This window comes from Scatophagus argus, chromosome 4 (genome assembly GCF_020382885.2).
Source record: "Scatophagus argus isolate fScaArg1 chromosome 4, fScaArg1.pri, whole genome shotgun sequence".
Lineage (NCBI taxonomy): Eukaryota > Metazoa > Chordata > Actinopteri > Scatophagidae > Scatophagus > Scatophagus argus.
Genome location: NC_058496.1, coordinates 874907 through 901161, shown reverse-complemented (window position 1 = coordinate 901161; position 26255 = coordinate 874907). Strand labels below are relative to the sequence as shown.

The following is a 26255-nucleotide window of genomic DNA, read 5'->3' as shown; positions in this document are numbered from 1 at the left end:
GATGATCCATCAGGTCTCGTCAGACCGGACGTCTCTTTAGAGGTGATGCAGAGGAGACTCGGCCTGAGAGGGGACGAGGACGTGTCAGCTGGCTCAGATCGAAGCTGATTTACACGGTGATGAGCTGAAACTCCTGCAGAGGAGGAACAACTCGGACATGAAGCTTTGAAAAACAAGCTTTACTCACCAAACATTTTGACTGGCAGGAAATCCTGCAGGGCAGCAATGACTGATCCTTCACTCGATCAATTAATCTGCACATTCTTCTCTCATCAATCATTTGCTCTATTAAATGTTATAAAATATTAAAACAAACAATATTCCCTTAAGACAAAAAAAGGTTTTCAAATGTTTTGCTCTGCCTGATTGAGCCCAAAATCTGAAGATATTTTCTTTATTGTTACCAAGGCAACGGGCAAAGAAAATCAGGAAAGTGAGGAATGTTTTGTTTGAGGAAATGACTTTTAATGGATCATCACAATTCAATCATCAAAAATCAAAATTAGTTTTTACATCATCAGACTGGACCAGCACTCCAGGTTCACATTCAGTATCGGCACAAAGACATTAAATCAGAAGAGAGCTCGACCCCCACCACACACCTGCCTCCAACAGGGGGCGCTGCAACCCATTTCAGAGTCTGTGAAGCATGTGATGGTGAAACATGACCCTCCACAGGAACACAGCATGTTCACATCATCATAAAGCCAGAGTGTACAGCACAGGTGGCTTTGGAGAAGAAGTCTCAGGGCTTTACTGCAGCTGTGGCTGCTGAAGCGTCCGGTCTGTGAACATGTTTATACCTTAGTCTGGTAACAGCTAACTTTCAACATGATTTGAGAAAAGACTAAAATCACAACACGATTCAGGATGCTCAAAGTGAAAGTGAAGACAGAAAAGCACCTTCTAACAGGAAATCTGTAAAGGCCTGTTAATAACCTGTTAATAAACGTTTACTGTGTGCATGAACAAACCAGCACTCAGACTATCATGATTTTGTATTGTGATGTTGGTTGAAGGGGCCGGGGGGGGGGGGACATGTGAGTAACACGTCCCAAACTCAGACAGACTCTTTCGGTGTGTGTCTTGGTGTGCTGGTGTCGGAAAGGCAGCCAGAATCTTAAATGAGTCACTTTTGGTGTTTGTTCTTTTAGGGCGTGAATATTTGTACGTTTGCACATATTTAACTGGTTTATCTGTTGCTGAGATGTGGACAGGATACATCGTTTTATTTTGTTGACTGTTTTGTATTCACAGCTGGTGGTCTGAGCACCATGTGACACTGACATGACAACTCGGCCAACTCCATCTGCTGAGGAGGACTGAGTGCTTCAGTCCAGACATCCAGGACAGCTGCTTCATAGACTTTATGGTGAGATCATTCTGTATGAGACGCGTCAGTCAGTATTCCTTTATAGTTCTGCATTAGCTGTTTGGTATTTCTGTGTGCAGTGTTGTGGTCCTGCCTACTGCACTGATACTGCTGCTGGATCCAGAACCCTCCATGGCCCTGCCCGGATCCTGCTGCTCCTGCTCTGCACTGTTCTCTCTATCCTCCCTGTCTCCCCCTCTCCTGTCTCTCCTCCCTCCTGTCTCTCCCCCCTCTCCCTCCCAGGCGGTCACAGCAGAAGGTGGTCTACACTGAGTCTGGTTCTGCTGGAGGTTTCTGCCTGTTAAAAGGAAGTTTTTCGTCTCCACTGTGGCCATTTGCTGACTCAGTGTGGGTTTTTGCCCTGGGACCTGTTTCTCTCTGATTCTCTTCTCTTTGGTTGTTTGTGTTGTTTACACACCTGTAAAGTGTCTTGAGATAACTCTGTTATGAATTGGCACTTTAAATAAAAGTGAAGGATTCAAGGATTCAAGGAACTTTATTGTCATTTCACACATGTAGAAACATGAGGTGGAACAACATTAGTTTCCCCGGTCCCGGTATAAGCCCAAAAACCTAACAAAAATACCTAATGCTAGAAATATAAAACAACACTACATAAATATAAAAAAACCAATCAGAATAAAAGATATATAAACTGTGAACAGGGACCAACAATATTTACAGCAGTAAATTGAATTGAATTGAAATTGAATTGCTTTGTGGGGATGCATATGGATGGAAGAATATTCAAGTTAATGTGAAAATAAAAATAAATCAACATATATGTTGGCAAAAACCAACCTGCTCATACAGACAGAAAACCCTCTCCAAAGCCAACTCCAACCAAAGCCAACAACTGGCTGAATACTGAGTGTGTAGGTTATTCATGTAGGTTAATGTATTTATGTAGGTTATTCTGTCACAAACATGAACATTAACTTCAGGTCCATAAAACAGACCGCTGAGTGGGACTTCATGGGTCCTTCCATCCTTAACCAATCACTTCTGATCTGATCGTTCCTTTGAACACTTGTTGTATATTTGAACATCTCTGTAATCAGGTAGTGTTTATACCTGACTGCCTTTTATTCCCTGTCCACTGAATGATGCCCTCATACTGCCCTGCTGTCTGACAGAAAGACACTATGAGTTAGCAAAACGTGTTATATTGATCATGTCATGTGGCGTTTGTTCCTGTATTGTGGGATGTAACCTTTAACCTTTATGTTGCCGTGTGATGAGATTACATTTGGCGGACTGAAGCAGCCTGTGGTGTCACGCCTTCACTGGAAATATTTTGCGGACTTTCTTGAGCAGGAACAGCTAAATAAAGCAGTTTACTTCAGGTAAACTTCAAATAATCATATGCATATATATTTTTATTATTCTATGGTACATTTTATCAGCCATGTTTCTACGCAGTCAGGTCCAGGGTTTTAAAAAATGATTGAGGAAATCTGAGATGACGACAACCTAAGCTGCACCCGAGGCCTTTAGGCCCTCTGATGGCCACTTTGTTTGGCTGGTAAATGAATGGCTTCATTTGCTGATCATGAAGCAGTAAACATGTCAGGTACTGCTGGTCAGCCACGGCACCAATCAGACACGACGAGCAATAAAAACGTTTCCAGAGATGAAGAATTTCATGGAAAGAAAAGTTCTGATCGATTATTAAAAAGAAATGAAATCATCAGTGGAAGTTGTTTTTCCTACCTGAAGCTGTGGACATTAACAGCCCAGACACCATCACCACCACCACCACCACCACCACCTTAACAATGGAGAGCTCACTGAGTGAGGAGATCACAGGATGACACATTGGCTTTTGTACTTCTGCTTCAGTTCATTTATTTCTTCTTCGTGCTTTTTCTTCAACTCCTCCATTTGTTCTTTCATGTGTTTTTCTTTGTGACTTGAGAGGTTTTCTAACAGATTGTACTGTTTCTCGTGGCTCCCTTTGGTCTCATCGATTTGTCTCTCATGTTTCTTCTTCAGGTCCGTCACTTCCTCCATGTGCTTCTCCACTAATGCTGTAAAGTCTTTAGTGTACTTCTGTCTGAACTCATTGAGTTCTTCTGCTTGTTTTCTGGCCTCCTCTTCATACTTCCTCTTCATTTCCTCAATTTTTCTCTTGTAGTTTTCCTCTAATTCTTGTCTCTCCTTCTCCTCCTGTTCTCTTCTGTGTCGATCTTCTTCTTTTCTTTTCTTTTCATATTTTTCTCTTTCTTGCTCGTATTCTTCTTGGAGCTTCCTCAGTTTGGTTTCCTCCTCCTGTCGTCTGTGTTGATTTTCTTGATTTCGTTTGTCCCACCATTGTTGTCTTTCCTTCTCCCAGTCCTCCTGTTGCTTTCTGATGTCTTCTCTGCTCTGCTCCAACTCTCGGTCAATAGTTTCCTTTTGCTTTGATTCTGTCTTTATTTTTCTCTCCAGATGTTTCAGTTTTTGCTTCCACTCCAGCTGTTGACATTGTTCCAGCTCTTTTCTTTTCTTTTCATCCTTCTCTCTTATTTCCTGTTCTTTCCTTCTCTCTTCTCGCCCCTTCATGATGTTTTCCTCCATTTCTTTAAGCTGTTTTGTTCTCAGTCTTCTCTCTTGTTTAATTTCGACTGTCTGTTGTTCCATTCTTCTCTTCATTGCTTCCATTTCCTCCTCATGTTTTCTTTGAAGCTCTTCTTTCTGTCTCTGAATCTCTTCTTCCTTCTCCTTCAGGATCTTCTCCACTTCCTTCTGTATCGCCGCCTCGGCCTCCTGGAACATCGCTGAGGTGTAGCACCTGCCGCCATTTTTCTTCACCACGTTGTTGGACTTTGTCAGCAGCTCTCTGACTTGTGTGAGGTCTGTGGGATTACTGTTATTGAAGACCTGGTATCTCCCTCCACACTCATGTATCAGCTTTCTCAAACAGCCACCTTGGTCCTTTTCTATGTAACTCTCAATTGTTTGTTTTTTTAGGTCATCTCCTCTGGTGAATATGATGATGATGAAGTCTTCAGACTTCTTGCCGAAGCATTTCTTGATCAGCTCCACACAGTCTTTCTCCTCTTTTGTAAATCGGCCGATCTGCAGCACCAGTAAGAACACATGAGGTCCAGGAGACAACATGCTGATGCAGTTAACAAGCTCCAGCTGGACGTCTTCATTGGAAACAGACGTGTCAAACAACCCAGGAGTGTCAACCACAACAACATGCCGTCCACTAATCTCTGCCATTTGTTTCTCACAAAACTTGGTAACAGAACTTGAACAAGCTTCCGATCTAAAACATTCTTTACCTAAAATGGTGTTTCCTGTTGCACTTTTCCCACTGCCTGTCCGCCCAATCAGCACCATCCTGAGACTCTCTCTGCTCTGATTCCCATCATCATGTTGTGTCTCACTCCTCTGTTTCACACCCTGCAGTTCAGCTTTAAGTCTTGAAACCTTCTCCATCTGAGTCCTGGTGAACATGTCCTTTGTGAAGCATCTGGATCCTTCAGCTCTCATCCTTCCCACATCATCCAGCAGCTCTGGGATCTGCTGCTTGTCCTGGATGTTGAGAACAACATGTCTTCCTCCACAGCTCTGACGGAGCTCCTGGATGTCCTTGTCTTCCTTTACAAAATTAACAACAGCTGGAGCTGTAGGATCTGAGTCCACAGTGAACAGAATCAGGGTGAAGTCATTGACTCCAGAGCCGAATGTGTTCTGGATGGTCTCAAACTCTCCTTTGTCTTCATCAGTGAGGGGACCCACAGGTAGGACCAGGATGAAGGCATGGACGCCCTCAGGATCACAGAGGGACATGCACCTGAACGATTCCTCCATCACTTCCTCCTGAGGTTTTCCATACAAGGCCGGCAGCTCCACCAGGGAAAGCTGACGTCCACACACCTCTCCCTGATGTCTAACACACCGTGATGAGGTGGAGACTGAATCAGAGTCTGTCTGAAGGAAAATGGCTTTGGCTGCTGAAGTCTTCCCTGCTCCTCTCCTCCCACACAGAACCAGGTTTAAAGCTGGTCTGACTGGGTCAGACGTTGGTCTGAAGGTCTCCTGAGTGAAGGTGAGGAAGGTTCCTTTGTTGTCAGACACAATGTTCTCAATCCTCTGCATTAACAAAGTGTGGTTCTCTTCAGACATGTTGTAGAATCTTCCTCCACAGTCTCTAACAAGCTGACTAAATGCTGTAAACTTCCAGTCATGAGTCACGATGACCATTGAGTGTTTGAAAGCATCTTGACTGAACGAACTCAGGATGGACTTCAGTGTTTGTCTGGTCTTCTCTGTGAAACCAGCAGGCTTCACTAACAGCAGCAGAACATTTGGTCCAGGAGCACAAAGACTCACAAAGCTCTTCATCTCGCTCTTCATCTGCTCCACAGTCAGACTGAAGATGTCTGGAGTTTTCACTACTGTTAGACATTTTCCTCTCCACTCTCCACATGCAGCCACACAATGTTTGGTTGGGGAAGTTCTTTGGTAATGAAACGGTTGGTCCCCAATGATGAAGTTACCAAGTTTTGTCTGTTTGTCCTCACTGTTTCCAAGCAGCACAATCCTGAGTCCTGATGCTGTAATATAAGAGAAGAGAAAATGACATGAAGTCACTATGAGGCTGAAGTCACCACAGCTGGCTGACAGGAGGAGATCTCCTCAGTCCTCTACAGATTTGGTTCAGTTCAGAGTGTCAACATTTTGTTCAACTCTGATGTTCACCATCAGAGATGACTTTGGTCAAAGGATCTCAGATGGAATCTGGAAATCATTCATTACAATGAGCCACACAACCTCCACAACGTCTCAGACGCAGTTCGGTTCAGTATAAAATCCTTCATAGACTCCATGGACCCTTTAGGAGGAAGGGTTCATGGAGCTCCTGTACTATGGAACCATCTTCCGGTTTCGGTCCGGGAGGCGGACACCCTCTCTATATTTAAGAGTAGACTAAAAACTTTCCTCTTTGATAAAGCTTATAGTTAGTGCTGGCCTCGGCCGGCCCCTAGTTATGCTGCTATAGGCGTAGACTGCCGGGGGCCCTCCCATGACGCACTGAGCTCTTTCTTCCTCTCCCTCTCCTTCTGCACACATTCATGTCCCATTAATGCATATTACTAACTCAACTTCTTCCCTGGAGTCCCTGTGCTTTCTTGTCCCGCAGATTCCTATCGATCATGACTGGACCTCCTGCTGCGGTCCTGCTGTCGTCCTGCTCAAAACCTACTGCAATTACTACTGTTTAGTCATAATCTGATTTAAATCTGTTACGACTCAGTACAGCTACTAAAACTATTGTTACTACTATTGTTATCAAAATCACCATAATACCTTCTGTATACTTCATTGTCATTGTCATTATCTACATTTCCGATACTTCTGGTATTATTACTGCTGCTATGCATCTCTGCTTGTGTGCTCCTTCTCTCACACCCCACCCCCTCTGCCTCTCTCTCTCTCTCTCTCCCTTGCTCTCTCTCTCTCTCTCTCTCTCTCAACCCAACCGGTCAAGGCAGATGGCCGCCCACCTAGACCCGGGGTCTGCTCCGAGGTTTCTGCCTACTAAAAGGCAGTTTTTGCTTGCCACTGTCGCCAAATGCTTGCTCAAGGGGGAATGTTGGGCTCTCTGTACTACAGTTAATTAAAGAGTTTGGTCTGGACCTGCTCTAATTGGAAAGTGTCATGAGATAACTTTTGTTGTGAATTGGCGCTATATAAATAAACTGAATTGAATGGAATTAAATTAAATCCGAACATAACAGACAGGAGACTGAAATGACAGGAGAAATGACTTGTGTGATGCGTTTGGGTCAATCCTGGGAAAAAGATACCTCCTAAATCCTATCAGTCTGCATGACAAACTCTGTGATGAGCTCACTTACTGTCAGTCTGAGGGGGTTTCCATGAGGGTGAAGAGAATTGTGCAGTGACATTTGTAGCTGCATGCAGCCCTGTAAAAAGAAGATCAGCTAATTAATGTTCTAATTTGATTAAAGATGATTTGTTTTCTTTGTCAGAAATGTTTCTGCACTCACCAAAAGCTTTAACAGCATCGAGGACAGAAGTCTGAGTTTTCTTCTGGTTTGGGCTTTGATGATCACCTGGTAAAGTAGATACTGTGTCCTCAAACACATCACAGCTGACATGTTCAGCATCGTTCTCCTTTACGATTTGATCAAAGCGTGTTAACAACTCTGGAAGTTCAAGATTCTTCTGCCACAAGAACCTGTACTGACATCTTCTGATCAGGTCTTTGAAGGGTGGACGCTGATGATATTCTTCCATGAAACCTGGACTCTCCTCTCTGGGTGTTGACATCAGAACCAGTGAATGATCAAATGATCGATCACTGAAGCGCTGAAGGACTCTGCAGAGCTTCAGTTTGTGTTCCTCAGTGAAGTCCTCAGGCTGGAGAACCAGCAGGAACACATGAGGTCCAGGACCACAGAGTCTCACACACTTGTTCACATGTTCTGTCAGTTTGTTCTCAGAGATGTTGGGTTGCAGCAGATCTGGGGTGTTGATGAGGACGATTTCTTTCTCTTTCAGCTGTCCTCTGATGGTCAGACAGCAGTCTGGTTCTTCCTCAGTGTTGAACACGGTCCTTCTCAGTATGAAGTTCCCCACCGAGCTCCTCTGAGACCAGCTGTTCCCCAGCAGAACAACCCGCAGCTCAGAGACTGTGAGATACAAAGATTTTGGAAAAGGTTGAGAAAAGATGAAGACTTACAAAATTTAATTCAGGGATTTGGATATTTGGTTACAGATTTTAATTACAAAAATCATTCATTCAGATTTACTGAAATAGCACGATAACACAGTTCCATGTGACTCACAGTCAGGAAGCAGGAAAACAAAGCTGCCACGGCGCTTCAGAGGAAGATCACCTGTGATTTTCAGGACAGAGCATTAGTTTACCTATTCGTGCGATTACATTTGATGTATAGTAAACCTTCTCATGACAGTATCTTGGACCACATCTGAAACAAACACAGGGAGAATCTACAAAGCCCAGGAAGGGACATGGGGGAACAAAGAAAACTAAGGTTGAAAAAAAATAAACTATTGCAAGATCTCCCAAGGCGAGGTCAGTGTATTTCTGGGTCAACTTGGCACAGCGGAAAGATATCAATAACCACACACACACACACACACACACACACACACACACACACACGGGAGAGGTTTGTAGGATGATGTAGAAAGACATGCAATCAGTTTTTGGCTATAGACACGGTTCTGGTATAACAGAAGACGTGCTGAGAGACATCAACAACGACACCAGTCAGAGCTCTTCTTAAAACAAACAGTACTCTGACTTGGTGGTGTTGGTTCAGTTCATTGGAAACCAGCTGCATCACCCAGGACAGCTTCATGGGGACTGATGGACATGCAGTAGTGATGTGTGGTCGTGTGGGCCGGACAAGAAAACACCAGTGATAAAATATGATACTGTGTTCGACTCAGTGAGTGTGAAGCCTCTCTGCTGTGTCTCTGAGCGACACAACAGAGCGTTTCTTACATCAGTGTTGAGTTGGATCAGTGCTTCTCAATTATTTTCTGTTGCGCCCCCCCCTAGCAAGAAGAAAACAATTTGCGCCCCCCCCCTCCGCCGCGACTATAAATAATAGTAATAATAATATGTAATAATATTTAATAATATGTAATAATATGATGCTAACAGTGCTCGCTGGTTTACTGAAGTAGCATTCACACAGCGGCTTATCAGCATGATTGGGATGTAATGTCTTCAAGTGGCGCCTTAATTTATTTGGCTTCATGCTGTCCGCTGCCAGCATGTTTAGACACAGTAAACACACCGGTCTGTCGTCTCCCACTGCTGTCACAGTGAAGCCAAGCTACATATGCTTCGTCATATTTCCTCGTCTTAGCTTTCGGGTGAGTTACTTTTGTCTCATTATCTTCGTCTCTCTCCGCCTTTCTTCTCATCCCTGTTAAAAATGTCTTCATGTTGTCTCTTAAGGGTTCGTTTACTGCACTTCATATCGCCTGCTTGGTGCAAAAAAACCGCTACACCACAGAGCTAATACTCCCTGCGCACACTCTGACAATGAGAGCGCCACTGCCAACTACTGTAGTGGATGTGCAATTACACTTTATTCTAGTACGGCAAAAAAAAGCATGTTCCCCAGGGTCACACGCGCCCCCCCTGGCATCGCACCCCCACTATTTGAGAAGCACTGAGTTGGATTAAAATAAGCAGTCAGGGTTTAATTCAGGACTCACAGACTGGGTTTAATGTCTGAGGACAAAGGGCCTTATATGTGACCAGAGAGAAGACAGTCTTTTGTCCGGACGAATAAAGCGTGACTGGACTGACCTGTCGCTGCAGCGGCCATGATGTCAGTGTGCCGGACACATCAGACACTGAACTCTCTGAAGTCCAAATACTGCACTGATGACCTGAGGGAAGAAAAAATAAACGTAAATGATCTCACATCCTGTGTGCTTTTGTCAGGCTCAGAGCAGTCTATAGCCAGAGGTGGAAGAAGTATTCAGATCCTTTACTTCACAGTGCAACCACACTGCAAACACACTCCACTACAAGTAAAAGTTCCTCAAGTACCACCAGCAAAATGTACCTGAAGTACTCAGACAAAAAGTACTCAGGGCAGTAAAGTACGTTCCTGCAGTATCTGATGTGTCAGTGAGTTCATCAGAGTTCACCAGACTGTGGTGGCCAGTGTCCTCTTCTGTGCTGTGGTGTGCTGGGGAGGCAGCATCAAGAAGAGGGACGCAACACGGCTGGACAGACTGGTGCGGGGGACAGGATCTGCGCTGGGCACAGAGCTGGACTCTGTGGTGTCAGCAGCAGAAAAACAGACCCTGGATCAGATCCTGTCCATCCTGGACCACGCCTCCCACCCTCTGCACAGGACTCTGATCAGTCAGAGGAGTGTGTTCAGCACCAGGCTGCTGTCTCTGACCTGCTCCACAAACAGACTCAGGAACTCGTTTGTCCTGCTGGCCATTAGACTCTTCAAACCATCTCTGGGTGTTCAGGGGTCACGAAAGGAAAGGAAAGGAAAGTGACATATCTTGTCATTGGAGGGAACTCACTCCAACGAAATTTGTTCTCTGCATTTAACCCACCCAAGTGACGTGCACACACACACAGCAAACCCGGGGCAGTGGGCGACCGCGTGCAGCGCCCGGGGAGCAGTGGGGGTTAGGTACCTTGCTCAAGGGTACCTCAGCCATGGACACCAGTACGGGGAATCGAACCAGCGATCCACCGGTTACGGGTCCGACACCCTAACCGCTGATCCACGACTGCCCCCGATCGATCCCAGTGACAGTCTGAGCCTGAGTCACATCAGGTGTAATAATCACATTTATTTATTGGCCATTTATTCCACTTACCTTATGTTGTTTGGCACAGTTAGCCTGCACTTTATAACTCATTTCTGAGTAACAATGTGTTTACATGTGTTTACACTGTGGCTCTTTAGCCTCTGGTTTTACACACACAGTCAGTCTGGTCCACCTGCTTTGTCTGCACTCTGTTGTACTTTATGTAGCACATGTTAGTTTATTTAGTATGTTTAGGGATCAATAAAGTATCTATCTATCTATCTATCTATCTATCATCTTCTCTCATCTCAGCTCCTTTCTGTCCTGCTGGCTGCTTTAACCTCCAGCAGAGCATCAGGTTCTGTCAGATCCTCATGGGTCTGGAGTCCGGCTGTCCTGGGAGAACCAGGACCTCCAAACAGGTTCCTGAGCTCACACAAACAGCCTGTTTTCAGGCTGAAGGAGGAGGAGGAGGAGGATTCTCACCTTCATCCTTCAGTTTGTCACAGACACGAACTGAAGCTGCAGTACAAATACTCACCTCTGAGGTGGAGCGGAGTACAAGTGTGAAGTTACATTCAATTGAAATACTATACTATACTATACCTACCATGCTAACCCTAAACTTGTACTTCTGTAGCACGTGAGCAGCTACGTTCCACCAGTGATCAATCAACAAACAAATCACAACCTCTGGGGATTCAAACCAGCATCTCACAGCTTCTCATAACTAAGACTATTTATTAAATTAAAGTACATGACCTCATCACATTGTAGCACCACTGGATGGAGCATACAGTCACATGGCGACAGTAAAAACCACAGGTACAAAAAACTAATTTTACTGCAATCACATCATTTCATTAAAAATCAAAGCTTAAACAGGTCACAACTGGATGTGGGTTATAATGGACGTAATTTCACTCGTTCTTCAACAAAAAGTAACCGTAACTTACCGGAAACACGACATCAAGGAGCGTATGTGGACAGCACATGGGGCACTTAAAGCACCGTTTAATTAAGTCTATAAACCTAAACACACGCTGCCCCACAGCCTGCTGGGAAATCCCAACCAACCAAGTCAGGTGACGGTCGTGTAGAAACAACCTTCCCCTGCTGTCTGAATCTGTGCAGGTGATGCACAGAACAACTGACTTCAGATTTATTACTCACTGCGACAAAGCTGAGAGATGATGTGGACTGGAGGTCGAAATGGACGAACGTCAATCCCGGTTTCTGATTTCCGTCTTCCGCTTCCCCTGAAGTAACCTGCGCGGTTAGCCAAACTAAAATCATTTAACTCAATGTTTAACTCTGTTTTTGTCACAAAGTGTGACGATGTGTGAGTACTTAATTTGTTTGCTGGTGTTTACCTTTGAAATTGCTCCTTTGAAATGTTCCGTCGAAACCAGTCCAAGATGATGAAAGTGAAAGTAAGAAAGAGCTTTCAGTCGCATTTTAACATTTTCATCAACAGTTACTGCGCTTTGGAGTCCACCGAAACGTACTGAGATAAAATCCTTTCAGAGGATAATCAGCACTTTGTTCTGAATTTTACCGTGACGCCATCAACTTCTTTACCCAGACTGTACTGTAAGCTTCCCGCTGAGGTTTGGAGTCGCGGGCGCCATCTTGTGGAGCCCCTGCAAACTGCACCCCCTGCGCCCCAAAGTTCCGTTTTTGGCGGCCGTCTGTCCTGCGCGGCGATCCGTCTGCAACAAACTCTAAATAACGCGATGAGTTTCGAGAGGATAAACATTTCCATTTCCACAAAAAGGGTGGAGGGCTTGTACTTTATGTGAGTGAGAGGTGGTGCGATGCCACCTGACCCGGCAGACTACAGAGCAGTCGCCCTCACATCTCAGGTGATGAAGGTCCTGGAGAGACTGGTCCCAGCCCAGCTGAGGCCACAGGTGAGGACGTTTCTGGACCCCTTACAGCTTGCCTATCAGCCCCATTTAGGAGTCGACGATGCTGTCATCTGCCTGCTGCAACGAGCCCATCTGCATCTGGACGGTGGAGGAGACCCTGTGAGGATCACATTCTTTGATTTCTCCAGTGCTTTCAACACCATTCAACCTCTGCTGCTGGGTGAGAAGCTGCAGGTGATGGGTGCTGACGACGCCAGGATCTCCTGGATTACTGACTACTTGACAGGCAGGCCACAGTTTGTCCGGCTGGGCAGCGTCCTGTCTGATGTGGTGGTCAGTGATGTAGGAGCTCCACAGGAACTGTGCTTTCTCCCTTCCTCTTCACCTGATACACCACTGACTTTCAGTACAACTCTGAGTCATGTCACCTGCAGAAGTTTTCTGATGACTCAGCTGTTGTCAGGTGTATTAGAGAGGGAGAGGAGGGCGAGTACAGGACACTGGTGGACAACTTTGTAGAGCGGTCCGAACAGAATCACCTGGGACTGAATGTCAACAAGACCAAAGAGATGGTGATCGACTTCAGGAGGAAGAGGACGCCTTCACAGCCACTACAGATCAGGGGGGACTACAGGTGGTGGACTACAAGTACCTGGGTGTGGTGATCGGCAACAGACTGGACTGGACATCTAACACCGAGGCCGTGTACAAGAAGGGGGTGAGCAGACTCTGTTTCCTGAGGAAGCTGAGATCCTTCTACGTGTGCAGCAAGATGTTGGAGATCTTCTACCAGTCTGCTGTTGTGTGTTGGGGCAGCAGCATCAGAGCCAGCGACGCTAACAGACTTGATAAGATCATGAAGAGGGCTGGCTCTGTACTCGGTCTCAGGCTGGAGTCTGTTGAGACTGTGGAGGACGCTGAACAAACTGTTATCCATCGTGGACAACGATCAGCACCTCCTCCATCACACAGCAGACAGACAGAGGAGCACCTTCTCCCACAGGCTGCTACAGGAAGTCTCTCCTGCCACACGCCATCACACTGTACAATAACAGCTAAACTCTGCTCATAACATACAGTCACTACGCACTTTATATGTTTTACTCACTCGCTTCACTGCACCTTACATTTTATTTTATTTTTGCACTACAATAATACTGCTTATTTGTTGTACATGCATTTTTATATCTATCCATCTATCTCGACCCAAAGACATTTCTTTGTTCTGTGATGCACATGTCTGACATTAAAATTTCTAACATTTCATGCTGAAATAAGGGGTTTTCTTTCATTCACAGATGAATGATCAGTTATAAACCTTCAGACGACAGCAGACAGATTCTGATCTAATCTGTTTGAAAAGGACAGTTGGTACAGGAGCTGAGCTGAACCATCACTGTAGGAACCTGAGACTGATCACTAAGAGCATCAGACATGGAGCTCCAGGTGTAATGTGTCTGAAGTGTTTTCTACACATTCAGTCCCTTGTTTTAACTGTACAACATCATGTGTGGCAGATGCTAAAATGGCTGCCTTTGCTGACGAGACGTCTTGGACTTCTCTGTTGAACGCTGGCTGAGGACACTGAGGACACTTAATGGGACATAACTGGGACACTGACAGCATCCCAGACCACAGACATGATGGAATAAAGAGAGCTAAGTGACTTTAATCACTTTATCTGTGGAAGGAGTTTGTTTGACTTGGTTTGCATTGAACGAGTCACAGCCAGCAGTAAAACACTTTATTCATCTTTTAGAAGGATAAAGGACCCAAAGATCAAATACAGAACATAAGACTGAAGATCCATCTGAATTATTCCCCGTCTGTAATGTCGATCTGTGTCATCATCATGAGTGGTTTAACATGTTTAATATTTAACATTTGCTCTGATATTTGTGATCTGCACAGAAAACAGAAAAAATCACATCAAAACATTTAACTCACAACACAAACATCACATTTTGTCTCAGATTCAGAAGAAAACAAAGATCATCATCATCATCATCATCATCATCACATTTTTCATTAAGAGAAAAGAAAACAACAATAAAGGAATTACATACTTAATAACTACATGTGGTCTTTGTTGTAGTTATGGAACAGCCTTATAGTTTGTGCTAACTGCTAAAGCCTGAAGCGTCAGTACTGTTGCTATGGTTACGAACAGTTTGATGTTGAAGAGGCTGCTGACTGGAACACCTGACAGTCTGAGGTGTTTCTGTGGCTTTGGTTTGATTACAAGTTAGTCCACTGCAAATCACTACAGTGAAATCTTTCCTTCTTTTCAGTTAACCAAATGAAAGTAGAACAAATGAAGCCGACACTCAAACTGCTCTGTGCTGATTGTTGTGGAAATGAACAAAGACCTCAATGAGAGAATATCAGCCTCGTGGTATATTTATTTAAACTTGGCCAAGAAGAGACAATCATACAGCTATACAAACTGCTAAATCCTCACTGTCTTTTACTCTGTGCAAGCTTCCTTCATACTAGTGGGTTCTGCCCCTTTTAGGGCTACCACTCGATGACACAGAGGCTCAGGATGTTCTCATCTCGTTATCTTGCACACTCCTGCACAGCAACTCTAACGAGTGGAGTATTTTTCCCGTTGCACATCTACAGACATGAAATACTCAAAAAGAACAGTGTTGCCTTGGCTTCTGATGACATAGCAAGCTGTTAGAAAACAAATCTCTTCATAAAATGGAACAAAATTCGTCATCTTCACCCAACAGTTTCTGTATCAAGTCACTAATTTCTTCCTCATGTTTTTGCTGCAGATATTTTGTTTCCTCTTCAGTTTCTATCTGCTTCATTTCTTGTTCCTGTTTGTCCAGTAACTCCTTGATTTTGTTCAGATTTCCTCTCTTTCTGTTCACACTTTTCATTAAGTCACAAATTTGAGCTCGATGTTTTTTCCTCTTTTCTTCTTCATTGTGATCTGAAAGAGCCTTTAATGTGTCATATTGCTTATCTTTGTCACCCATTTGTTTCTTATGCTCTTCATCCTGATCTGCAAGTTTCTTCTTGAATTCCTGTTCAAATTCATTAAACTCTTCAGCTTTCCTTCTGGCGTCCTCTTCATGTTTCTTCTTCATGTCCTCCGTTCTTCTAGTAAACTTCTCCTCCATTTCTTTAAGTTCCTTTTCTCTCAGTTTTCTCTCCTTTTGAACTTCTTCTCTCTGTTCCTCTATTCTTCTTTTCATTGTTTCCATTTCTTCATCATGTTTTCTTTGAAGCTCTTCCCTCTCTTTCTCCATCTCTTCCTCCTTCTCCTTCAGGATCTTCTCCATTTCTTTCCTTATTGCTGCCTCAGCCTCTTGCAGCATCTCATTAGTGAAGCAGCTGCCTCCATTTTCCTTCACCATGGAGTCAATCTTGGCTATCAGCTCTCTGACTTGTGTGTTGTTGTTTGTGCGGTTATTAAACACATGGTATCTTCCTCCACAGTCAGCAATCACTTTCTTAAATGATTCATCACATGTGTTGTAATATTCTTCAACTGATACCCCGTCAGCCTCCAGGTTATCTCCTCCAGTTAACAGAACGATGGTGAACTTCTCAGATTTCTTCCCAAAGCCTTCTTTGATTTTTGTTAAAGTCTCCTTCTCCTCTTGTGTAAATCTTGTCTGAATCCCAAACACCAACAGGAAGACATGTGGTCCAGGAGCCAGAAGACTGACGCACTTCACCATCTCATCATTCACTTGTTCATGAGACAAAGTTGTGTCAAACAAACCAGGAGTGTCGACCACAGAGACTGGACGACCGTCCACCTCACCATGTGCTTTCTGACAACGTCTGGTGACTGATGTTTGACTAAATTCAGCCTTAAACTCCTTTCTTCCCAGAATGGTGTTTCCTGAAGAGCTCTTCCCACTGCCAGTCTTCCCAATCAGCACCATCCTGAGACTCTCTCTGCTCTGATTCCCATCAAATACATCACAGCTAACATGCCCTCCATCGTTCTCCTTTACGATTTGATCAAAGCGTGTTAACAGCTCTGGAAGTTCAAGATTCTTCTGCCACAAGAACCTGTTCTGACATCTTCTGATCAGGTCTTTGAAGGGTGGACGCTGATGATATTCTTCCATGAAACCTGGACTCTCCTCTCTGGGTGTTGACATCAGAACCAGTGAATGATCAAATGATCGATCACTGAAGCGCTGAAGGACTCTGCAGAGCTTCAGTTTGTGTTCCTCAGTGAAGTCCTCAGGCTGGAGAACCAGCAGGAACACATGAGGTCCAGGACCACAGAGTCTCACACACTTTTTCACATGTTCTCTCAGTTTGTTCTCAGAGATGTTGGGATGCAGCAGATCTGGAGTGTTGATGAGGACGATTTCTTTCTCTTTCAGCTGTCCTCTGATGGTCTGACAGCAGTCTGGTTCTTCCTCAGTGTTGAAGTTTGTCTCGTTCAGAATGAAGTTGATCACTGAGCTCCTCTGAGACCAGCTGTTCCCCAGCAGAACAACCTGCAGCTCAGAGACTGAAAAGACAACAGAAATGAAAACAAGTATGAAAGGTCAGCCTGCTTTCATTCCCTCACAATACTGGAGACACACACAGCATCTGCATCTTAAATATTCTCAACAGGATGTGAAAAGACCTTGTCATGATGGGTTTCATCTTGTTGGTTCTTACTGCCATCAGATTCCATAAAAAGATTAAAATCTGCATGAATCGATCCAAAATGATCCAAAGTTTTATCAGACAGAAAGTCATCTTGTCTGTGCTAAAGACTCCACTGTTGTCCAGACAGACGCTGTCCTGCTGCCACAAACACTCCATGAACTTAGTGATCTTCCTGATCTTTGCCAGTGTTGTATTTTTAAAAGAGATTATACAATCACTAATTCTTGAGATAAGTCTTTTAGAATTGAATGGGGATTTTAACAACTCTTCTTAACCAGAAGGTGATGTTAGGTATGGAAAGTCGGGATCATGATTCAGTTCATGATTCAAGCCTGAATCCCCGAGCAAGCAGACAGTGGCAAGGAAAAACTCCCTTTTAACAGGAAGAAACCCTGAGCAGGACCCGACTCACAAGAGGAGATAGGCTAGACGAGGGGAGGCCAAATTTGTGCAATAAATCATCAAAACTTGCAAAAGTTTATGTTTATGTTTAAAAGATGATTTATGTACATATCCTTATGTGATTATTGTGTATGGGACTTAGATGGAGAACATTTTTAAACCCAAAGTTCCGTCTAAGCTGAACTCATATTTTGAGGGTGTTTATGACTACAGGATTGTTAGTGTATTGTAAGGAAGAGAGGGGGAGGCTGGAGGCGATCAGGGCTCTCAGAGAGGTGGAGATGCAAGCTGCAGCTTCAGTGTGGCACCAGCCTGCGTCAGAGTATGGAGCCAATACATAATTTTTCGAACATTTGAAGCCCAATAATAATGACAAGAATTTGGAAGAGCTAAGCCACCTTGGTTTTTAGGTCTGTGTAATAGTTCTAAACGTGTTCCCGTCCCATATAAATGAAATGAAAGCCTTATCAATAGATTTAGGAAGATAAAGTGGGATACATTAAAACTGGTAAAAAAAAAAACACATTCATTTTGATACAATTCACTTTTCCTTTTTTGGTCAATGTAAAAATAGTCTATTCTATTATATGAGTGATGTACATTAGAAAAAAGGAGGAGGAGTTGGAAATGAGTGGAAATGAAAGACGCTTCCTATCTGGTCCATAAAAAGCAATAATAGCTTGGCTTTGTTGGAAGGATTCGTAGGTTTAGACTTGAAGTGGTCAAGTGCTGGATTCATCACACAGTTTAGTCACAGTAAGTCTTCCCCAAAAAACAATTGTTGTGAATTCAGATCTGAAATTAATGACATAATTTTGCCAGTAAACTTATCATCATCCCAATTTGGAGCATAGATATTTACCAGAACCACAGGCTTGTGGTACAGATACACAAATCTGTAGTGAGTCCTCATTTCTGAGAAATTAGTTAAACTGACTTTAGCAGATAAAATTATGTCGAAATTCGTGCATAAAGTTCGTTTAAAAGGGAGGGTAACAAAAAGTGAACCGGAGGTCTTCGCATATGCATCCTCTCCCTACATGTTACAACTGGAAGACCCCGAGGCACATGAATTTTAATATTTAATTTAGGTTTTGTACTTTGTAGTCCTGTTGTACTTCAGTTTGGGGTTTGACTTACAGGTTGGTGGTATGAATTCAAAGCTGCTGCTGAGCTTCACAGGCTGCACATCTGATGACACAGAAAAACATACATTTATTACTGAACTAATTCACATGTATTTTATAACAGGCCTGCTGAGGACAGTAATAATTAATAATGTGGGGCAGCACGGTGGTGCAGTGGTCAGCACTGTGGTCTCACCATGAGAGGGTTCCAGGTATCCCGAATCCCAGTCTGGGTCCTTCTGAGTGGAGTCTGCATGTTCTTCCTGTGCCTGTGTGGGTTTTCCCCAGGGTATCCAATCACTCCAGGTTCCCCGGCTTCCTCCTACAATCCCAAAAACATGCACATCAGGTTAACTGGCTGCTCTGCTTTGCCCCGAGGTGTGAGTGTGTGTGTGTGTGTGTGTGGTTGTCTGTCTTTGTGTGTCGGCCCTGTGATTGACTGTTAACCAGTCCAGGGTGAACCTGGACTTGTCACCCGGGACAGGCTCCAGCCCTCCGTGACCCTGACAGATGAGCAGTATGGAAAATGGGTTAATGAGTGCAACAAGTCATATGCACACACTGAGCGTCAGCACACACACACAGCAGGGCTTTGTGTGTGGTTGTCTGTCTTTGTGTGTCAGCCCTGTGACTGACACACACTGACCGTCAGCACACACACACAGCAGGGCTTTGTGTCCCGTTCCAAACTGATAAACTGCTGTGGATTCAGGTGTGCACTGAAGCTGTGCAGGAAAACAATGCTGACCTGGAGGCAAAGTGTTTTCTATACCTGCAGCTGTTTACATGCTATGAAAGTGAATGGACTCACCAGGTGCTTCAGCCATACTGACACTCTGCTGTTAGCCCACAAGAGACGATTCAGCCAGAGGAGCCGCACACTGAAACGCAAAGCACATTCAAACTTTAAAAAGTGACGAGGCAGGAGACAAACCTTTGTTTTAATATGCTGACTGGTGAGGGTGGTGCTTAGTCAGAAACGCAGTAAATGTTCCACTGATGTTATGCTGTTCAAAAGTCCTGTGACAACCTGCACACTTTAAAAGATTAGAAAACACACACTCTCACACCTCGTCTGTTTTAAGACTTGCAGACTTCACTTTATTGATCCCTTTGGGATTTCAGCAGCTTATAAAGTAAAGAAGCAGCACACAGGCAGTTTGCAAACAACAAACAACTATTTGTAAACAGGTACATATACATACATACATATATACCGTCCAGCTGCACCATACATACATGTATATAAAATAAATATAAATATAGACAACTGTGTATCTCTTCTGTCCTCTGTATCATATTTCCTCGTCCTCCCCCAAAGTGAGGAGCTGTAAAGCCTGATGGACCATGAAGGACAAAGGAGTTCGTGAGTCTGTTGGTCCTGCACTGAGGAATGAGCTGTCTTTCTACTGTCAAAAACATTATAGATAATACTGTCTTCTCCCTCCCTCCCTCCTTCTCTCTCTCTCTCTCTCTCTCTCTCTCTGAATGTTCTGGTGCTGTGTGACTTTTCATCTTATTAAAAAATTACAATACCTTTACTAATAGCAGAACCCTTAAAGTTCTCCTGAAACCAGTCGAGTACTTCATTTGACAGCAACAACAGACACACTCTGACATTACTTTGTTCTTTCTCTTTATCTACTTTTTTCTTCACTCACCTCATCAATTTCCTGCTGCGACACAACCGACGCTTCAGCTCAAAGTGAAAGAAAAGTCTGGTTGTTTTTCTGGTTAAACTGGTTTTCTCAGCTTATCAGCTGATCCTTAAAGGAGACGAGTTCAGACGAGTCAACAGGCTGTAAAATAACAAAAACATAACATCAGTAATAATATTAATATTAACTGTAATCCATCTGTGTTGCCCTCCACATTTAAACACTTGAACCATAAAAAGTTATTTGAAAATCCACACACAGTGCGCATGCGTCGATACGTGTGCAGCCTGTTACAGACGCTCCCGATCTTTCTCACTGTCAAGAATTTCCCTCCAGGAATTAATAAAGGAATTTAAAAAAAAAAAGAAAAAAAAAAAGAATTCCTACACTTTTGTCATTGTGGGTTTTTTCAGGCAGCGATTGATTGATTGATCACAACGACAAAATGACGCTCCCCCTGCCCCCTTCCCTCTCTTCCCTCTCTCTTTTCTCTCCCTCCCCCTCTCTCTCTGCCGCCCACATTGAGTCGGGTTTCTGGTTTTGTTGGGTTTCTCTAAAGAGTTAGAGAGTTTGGTCTGGACCTGCTAAGGTGTCATGAGACAACAGATGTCTTGATTTGGTGCTTTATAATTAAACTGAATTGAATTTTCTTGTGCTGTGTGGCTTTTCATCTTATTAAAAATGACAATACCTTTACTAATAGCAGAACCCTTAAAGTTCTCCTGAAACCAGTCGAGTACTTCATTTGACACCTTCTTTCCTCTCCAGGCTTAATGAGCTGCTTCACTGTCTTCCCACTTTGTTCTTTATTTTTCTTTGTAATTTCTTTATCACACACATGTAGTCCTGCTGTCCTTTTAAACAAATACAAGGACCTGAACTTCACCAAACCACAGACTGGTTTAAAAAGGATCCAACGCAGTCATCACTTCACTGGAGAAGTTTTAGTACTACATGGTTATTTTGGTGGATACCTTTAAGTTACTGAGTACCAACACCCAGCCCCAGTTAAGCTACATTTAACAGCATTTTACCTGTATGTTATGCTGGGTTACATGTTGAGAGAAGGCAGCTGGCTCTACTTCCTGTTAATGCACGGGTCAGTACGCCTTCTTCTTCAGGTTCAGCGACGTCTGTGTGAGTCAGAAGACATGAAAACTGAAAACAACCTCCTGATTCCACACAGACTTCATCAGACCAGTGACAACATAATGAGGCAGAAACAAACTTCTCCTGTAAGTTACCAAAGTCTGACTTTAACCCTGAACTCTAAGCTGATGAACAAACCAAACAGCTGATTAGAATTAGTTCAACTCTGAATCAGTTAACTCTGACTGTGTGCATCAGGAGTGAAAACAAAGCAGCAGCTGTCGCTTCACACACAAATCATCCGTTTACTGACTGTGATAATCAAACTGTGAATCTGATCTGAACTCACTGACGGCAGGAGGACGACCACTTTAACGGTTCAAATCAGTTAGTTACTAAAGTGACCCTGGAACCTCCTGCAGCTCCATCATCAGCTCCACTGAGCAGCAACAACAGACACACTCTGACATTACTTTGTTCTTTCTCTTTATCTACTTTTAGTCCACTTCACTCACCTCATCAATTTCGTGCTGCGACACAACCGATGCTTCAGCTCAAAGTGAAAGAAAAGTCTGGTTGGTTTTCTGGTTAAACTGGTTCTATCAGCTTATCAGCTGATCCTTAAAGGAGACGAGTTCAGACGAGTCAACAAGCTGTAAAATAACAAAAACATAACATTAGTAATAATATTAATATTAACTGTAATCCATCTTTCCTCTCCAGGCTTAATGAGCTGCTTCACTGTCTTCCCACTTTGTTCTTTATTTTTCTTTGTAATTTCTTTATCACACACATGTAGTCCTGCTGTCCTTTTAAACAAATACAAGGACCTGAACTTCACCAAACCACAGACTGGTTTAAAAAGGATCCAACGCCGTCATCACTTCACTGGAGAAGTTTTAGTACTACATGGTTATTTGGTGGATACCTTTAAGTTACTGAGTACCAACACCCAGCCCCAGTTACATTTAACAATTAGCTACAATTAACTCAGAGTAAACTCACACTGAGTTAATCAGTAGTTTTACAGAATGAATGGACAACATGAAACATTAGTCAGTGAATTATTTCTTGTAAAAAGTCATTAAGCCTTTGACACTAAGGTTTGTATTTTCCCTACCAGTCAGTCATTTCAGTCCCCCAAACTGACTGGACATCAATGAAATCACTACATACATAATCAATCAATCAATAATTATGTGACCACAAACAACTGAAGCCAAATAAGATGGAGTCTCAGGTCAGACTCGTTTGCAGCTGGACGTGGATCACTCCGGCCGACGTGTGTGTGAGTTATGTAAGATCAGCTCGTGTTGGGCCTGCTGCTGCAGGGCTCTCTGGTATTTATGAGCCTCAGGGGCCACCTGGACGGCTACTGATGCATGCTGGGACATTTTCAGAGCTTTTGGCTTCGTGGCGGGTCAACTTTTAGTGGGACAGATCTCGATTTTGTTATTGCACATGTCCTGATCTGCAACTCCAATCCGGTGGCGTTTTCACTGCTGGATTTGTCACTTTCAGCAAAGACTTCGGTTCATTTTTAAGAGTTAAAACAACCAGCACAGCTGAAACATTAATCCCGCCTACAACACTGACTGGCCTGTTTGTGTTCCAACCTGGTCTTCAGGTCTTTTTGAACTGCTGAAGGCCACTGCGGGAGCTTCACATCATTAGCAGTCAGCTAAGCTTTCAGGCAAAGTGTGTGAGTGTGTTTACCCTCAGAGTAAAGTCCCCTGCACAGGTCTGGTCTAAGTCCTGCAGTATATCCAGAGCTATGGGGCCTTCAAAACATGCACCTTCTGTAAATTAGAGAACACGTTTCCACCCCTGGATAACAGATCCAGATGTTTTGCTTTTAAGCTCTGAGCGTCCTAATGAGGGACGTGGAGCAGAATAAGGAGCAGCTGGGATGTAAAGTGTTAAAGGTCCTGAAACCTGTGGATTTATGGACGCGTCTCCTGCGGCTCCACGCGGTTTTACGTGTTCCTCACATCTGGGTCAGGAGGCCCTGCATGCCTGCGGTGGCGGGACAGGCGTCTGCATGTCTGCTGTCAGGACGGACACATAAATAGCTGGACGTCCAGATGCTGCTTCACTGTCACACCGTCTGCAGGTGGACGAAGGACGAGGAGGGTGAGAGACGCCAACATGGTCCCACTGAGGCTGGTCGCCTTCGGCCGTGAGTATCCTCTCTGTAGGCTTTACTCCGGACGTCTGGAGGCTTTTCGTCTCCGGTACACACAGTTTACCCTGTGGACTCATTCACTGCAAACTCACAGCCGAAACCAAAGAGAAGAAATATGGATGACAGAGTGACGACTCGGGATAAATAACGAATCTTTCTGAAAAGAAATTTACTGCTTATAACTTTAAGGGTTAACTTTTACTGTAAAGTTTCAGTTTTCAGTTTCAGTTTCAGGACTTTCTGCATGTACTTCGACACAGCTGACGCTTCTGCCTTGTGTTGTGTTCTCAGTGCTGGCTGCAGTTTGGTGCTTCACTCCTGCTGCTGGTGAGTCTTCTTCTGGTCTTCTGGAGGCATCTTGAGAGCTTGTAACACAAAATGATGTGAAGTTAATGACAGGAATCACTACAGTCAGAGCAAAGCTGCACGTCTGGAGTCGCCGTCCGTGTCTTGATGTTCAGAAGGTGTCTGCATGCTGTTAAAAGCACATAAGCAAAGTCACGGCAGCACATGAGCATTAGAGAACCTGCATGACAAACACGTGTGAATGTGGGCTGAGATGTGGAGTCACCGCGTGTCACCAATCTGCTGCCTCGTCACTTAACTTAACGACCTTCTGCTGGATTTTAACATCCACATCAAACGTGAGATGTGTTCACAAAGCAAACCGAAGAACACGATGTTTGTGAGCATCACAGTTTAGACATGAAGTGTACAACACTCAAAGACTCAGTAAGCAGTGATGATGATGATGATGGTGGTGGTGATGATGATGATGATGATGATGATGATGATGATGATGATGATGATGATGGTGATGATGGTGATGATGATGATGATGATGATGATGATGGTGATGATGGTGATGGTGGTGGCGTCTGACCTGTGTGTGTGTTTTGACAGAGGCGGAGGTCATCTACGCCTGTCACAACAACTCCGCTGTGATGTCGTGTGGTAAGAGGACACTCTCGTCTCGCTTTACTGCGTTTTACCTTAAAGCCAGAAGCTGTGAGATCATGAGTTCACAGCCACAATCCCACGCTGGCTGGTTCTGTGTCTCCAGTCTTCATGCTAAGCTAAAATCACCATCCTGTTAAGTCCAGTCCTAAAACATTCAGTCAGACTTCCTGTCCACACAGTGGACGATCAGGCAGCACAAAACACCTGAAGTCTACGTCTTAAAGGGACAGTCCCCACAAACGTAACTGTTGTGCTGTTTATCCACCCAGACGGCTTCGGTAGTCTGAAGCTGCAGAGGTTTGGATCTGCTGTTGAGACGTCAGCAGCGTCTCTTTAACTCAGGATAATCCGCAGTCTTTGTTTCATGGAGGAACTTTAAAGATTTCCCTAAAACGTGCGGCGTTAACCCGTCCCCCAGGTGTCGGCAGTAACATCAAGCTGGAACACATCCTGTATAAGGTCGGCGTGGGGACGAGATGTGGGGAGGGAAAACCCCACCCGGACGACGGACCTGACAACTACTGCTCCTTCCCCTGGGCTGAGATGGTGGTGGAGGATCTGTAAGAACAAAGTCGCACCACACAGACAGGAAGTGATGTCATCACCATTGCATGACTCTGAGGGTTCAGGACGTCTCTGCTTCTGTCTCACTCTGTGTGTCTCCAGCTGTGGCAACAGGAGGTCCTGCGACGTCCCCGTCACCGAGCGCGTGTTCGGTGAATATCCCTGTAAGGAGCAGACCAGGTACCTGGAGGTGTCCTACACCTGTGTCACACCCCCTCCTCCACCCCCAGCGCCGATCAAACCTGACTGTATGTGCACACACACACACACACACACACACACACAGGACTGTGATGATGATCTTCTTATTACTTTGTTTTAATCCTCTTTAAGTCTGATTTCTGTCTTTATTTCATCTTGTGTTTCATGATGTCTTGTCTCGATGTAAAGTACTTTAAATTGTCTTCTTCTTCTTGTTTTCTTTGCCGCCTCTTTCCAAACTAAACTCTGTTTACTCAGCGGCGCCCCCTGGTGGCAAACATTAAAACACTCATAACTTCATCACAAACCGCTGAAACTTGTTTTTCTTTGTTTGTTTCTCTGCAGGTGAGGACAAATCAGCTGCTGAAGCCTGATGCTCTGGAAACGTGATCGTTTGTGGCTGTGGACAGCAGGGTGACGTCACATCCGACTGATCAGAGCTCAGATCTTCACACCTGGTCGTTCTTCGCTGTCTGACGGAGAGCAGCCGTATGTGTTGGATCTCCAAACACATGAAGTTTCCTACAGCCTCAGAGCGTTTGACCTCTGCACGATTCTAAGTGATTTTGTGAAATAAACAGTTTGTTGTGTTTACTGCTGTCGTCAGTCTTCACTGTGCACGTTTCTGTTCCGTTTGAGCTCATTCACACGTCTGAATTGTTTTTAATGCATCTGATGTGTGAAGTCTCAGCTGAAACGATCAGCCGGTTAGCCGAAGAACCTCGATGCTTACAGTGAGACTTTTATTAATTCATCCATTTTGCCACTTGGCGGCGCTGTTGGTCTGTCCAACATGTTCAGTAATGCTGCTTATGTTGTGTACAAGTAGTTTAGATTTAATACCAATAAGGATGTTTTAAAACTTTTAAAGCAATTTATGTAATTATTTGAACATTTTGA

General features: G+C 44.1%; 3 protein-coding genes across 12 annotated transcripts; 1 reads left to right on the top strand and 2 right to left on the bottom strand.

Moving 5' to 3' along the window:
* LOC124057900 (GTPase IMAP family member 8-like) lies at positions 1-20420 on the bottom strand. Of its 7 annotated transcripts, none has more exons than XR_006843178.1 (8): positions 12034-12417; positions 11834-11929; positions 9687-9769; positions 8182-8232; positions 7381-8025; positions 7228-7296; positions 3086-5922; positions 1-133 (listed from the first exon to the last, which is right to left on the bottom strand). XR_006843178.1 is itself a non-coding variant. In XM_046386559.1 (7 exons), exons 3-7 carry the CDS (start codon positions 9703-9705, stop codon positions 3176-3178), a joined length of 3531 nt encoding a protein of 1176 aa, XP_046242515.1. In that variant the 5' UTR covers positions 9706-9769; positions 11834-11946; positions 12034-12417; the 3' UTR covers positions 1963-3175. The 7 variants fall into 7 exon arrangements, 5 of the variants coding, with proteins under 5 accessions (XP_046242515.1, XP_046242512.1, XP_046242513.1 ...); XR_006843179.1 differs by lacking the exon at positions 1-133 and adding an exon at positions 364-785; XM_046386559.1 differs by lacking the exon at positions 1-133 and having other exon boundaries at positions 1963-5922; positions 11834-11946.
* On the bottom strand, positions 14261-20431 carry LOC124057904 (GTPase IMAP family member 8-like). Of its 3 annotated transcripts, XM_046386564.1 has the most exons (6): positions 20360-20431; positions 19510-19579; positions 18895-19020; positions 18712-18762; positions 15213-17023; positions 14261-14878 (listed from the first exon to the last, which is right to left on the bottom strand). In XM_046386564.1, the coding sequence occupies exons 2-5, from the start codon at positions 19523-19525 to the stop codon at positions 15231-15233; spliced, it is 1986 nt and encodes a 661-aa protein (XP_046242520.1). In that variant the 5' UTR covers positions 19526-19579; positions 20360-20431; the 3' UTR covers positions 14261-14878; positions 15213-15230. The 3 variants fall into 3 exon arrangements, with proteins under 3 accessions (XP_046242520.1, XP_046242519.1, XP_046242521.1); XM_046386563.1 differs by having other exon boundaries at positions 14261-17023; XM_046386565.1 differs by lacking the exon at positions 18895-19020 and having other exon boundaries at positions 14261-17023; positions 20360-20398.
* Positions 16912-26009, top strand: LOC124057921 (L-rhamnose-binding lectin CSL1-like). 2 transcript variants are annotated; one of them, XM_046386608.1, is made up of 6 exons: positions 16912-17059; positions 23922-23957; positions 24534-24584; positions 25009-25150; positions 25257-25402; positions 25701-26009. In XM_046386608.1, the coding sequence occupies exons 1-6, from the start codon at positions 17041-17043 to the stop codon at positions 25727-25729; spliced, it is 423 nt and encodes a 140-aa protein (XP_046242564.1). In that variant the 5' UTR covers positions 16912-17040; the 3' UTR covers positions 25730-26009. The 2 variants fall into 2 exon arrangements, with proteins under 2 accessions (XP_046242564.1, XP_046242563.1); XM_046386607.1 differs by lacking the exon at positions 16912-17059 and adding an exon at positions 23503-23624 and having other exon boundaries at positions 25701-26008.
* Positions 26010-26255: the final 246 nt, after the last annotated feature.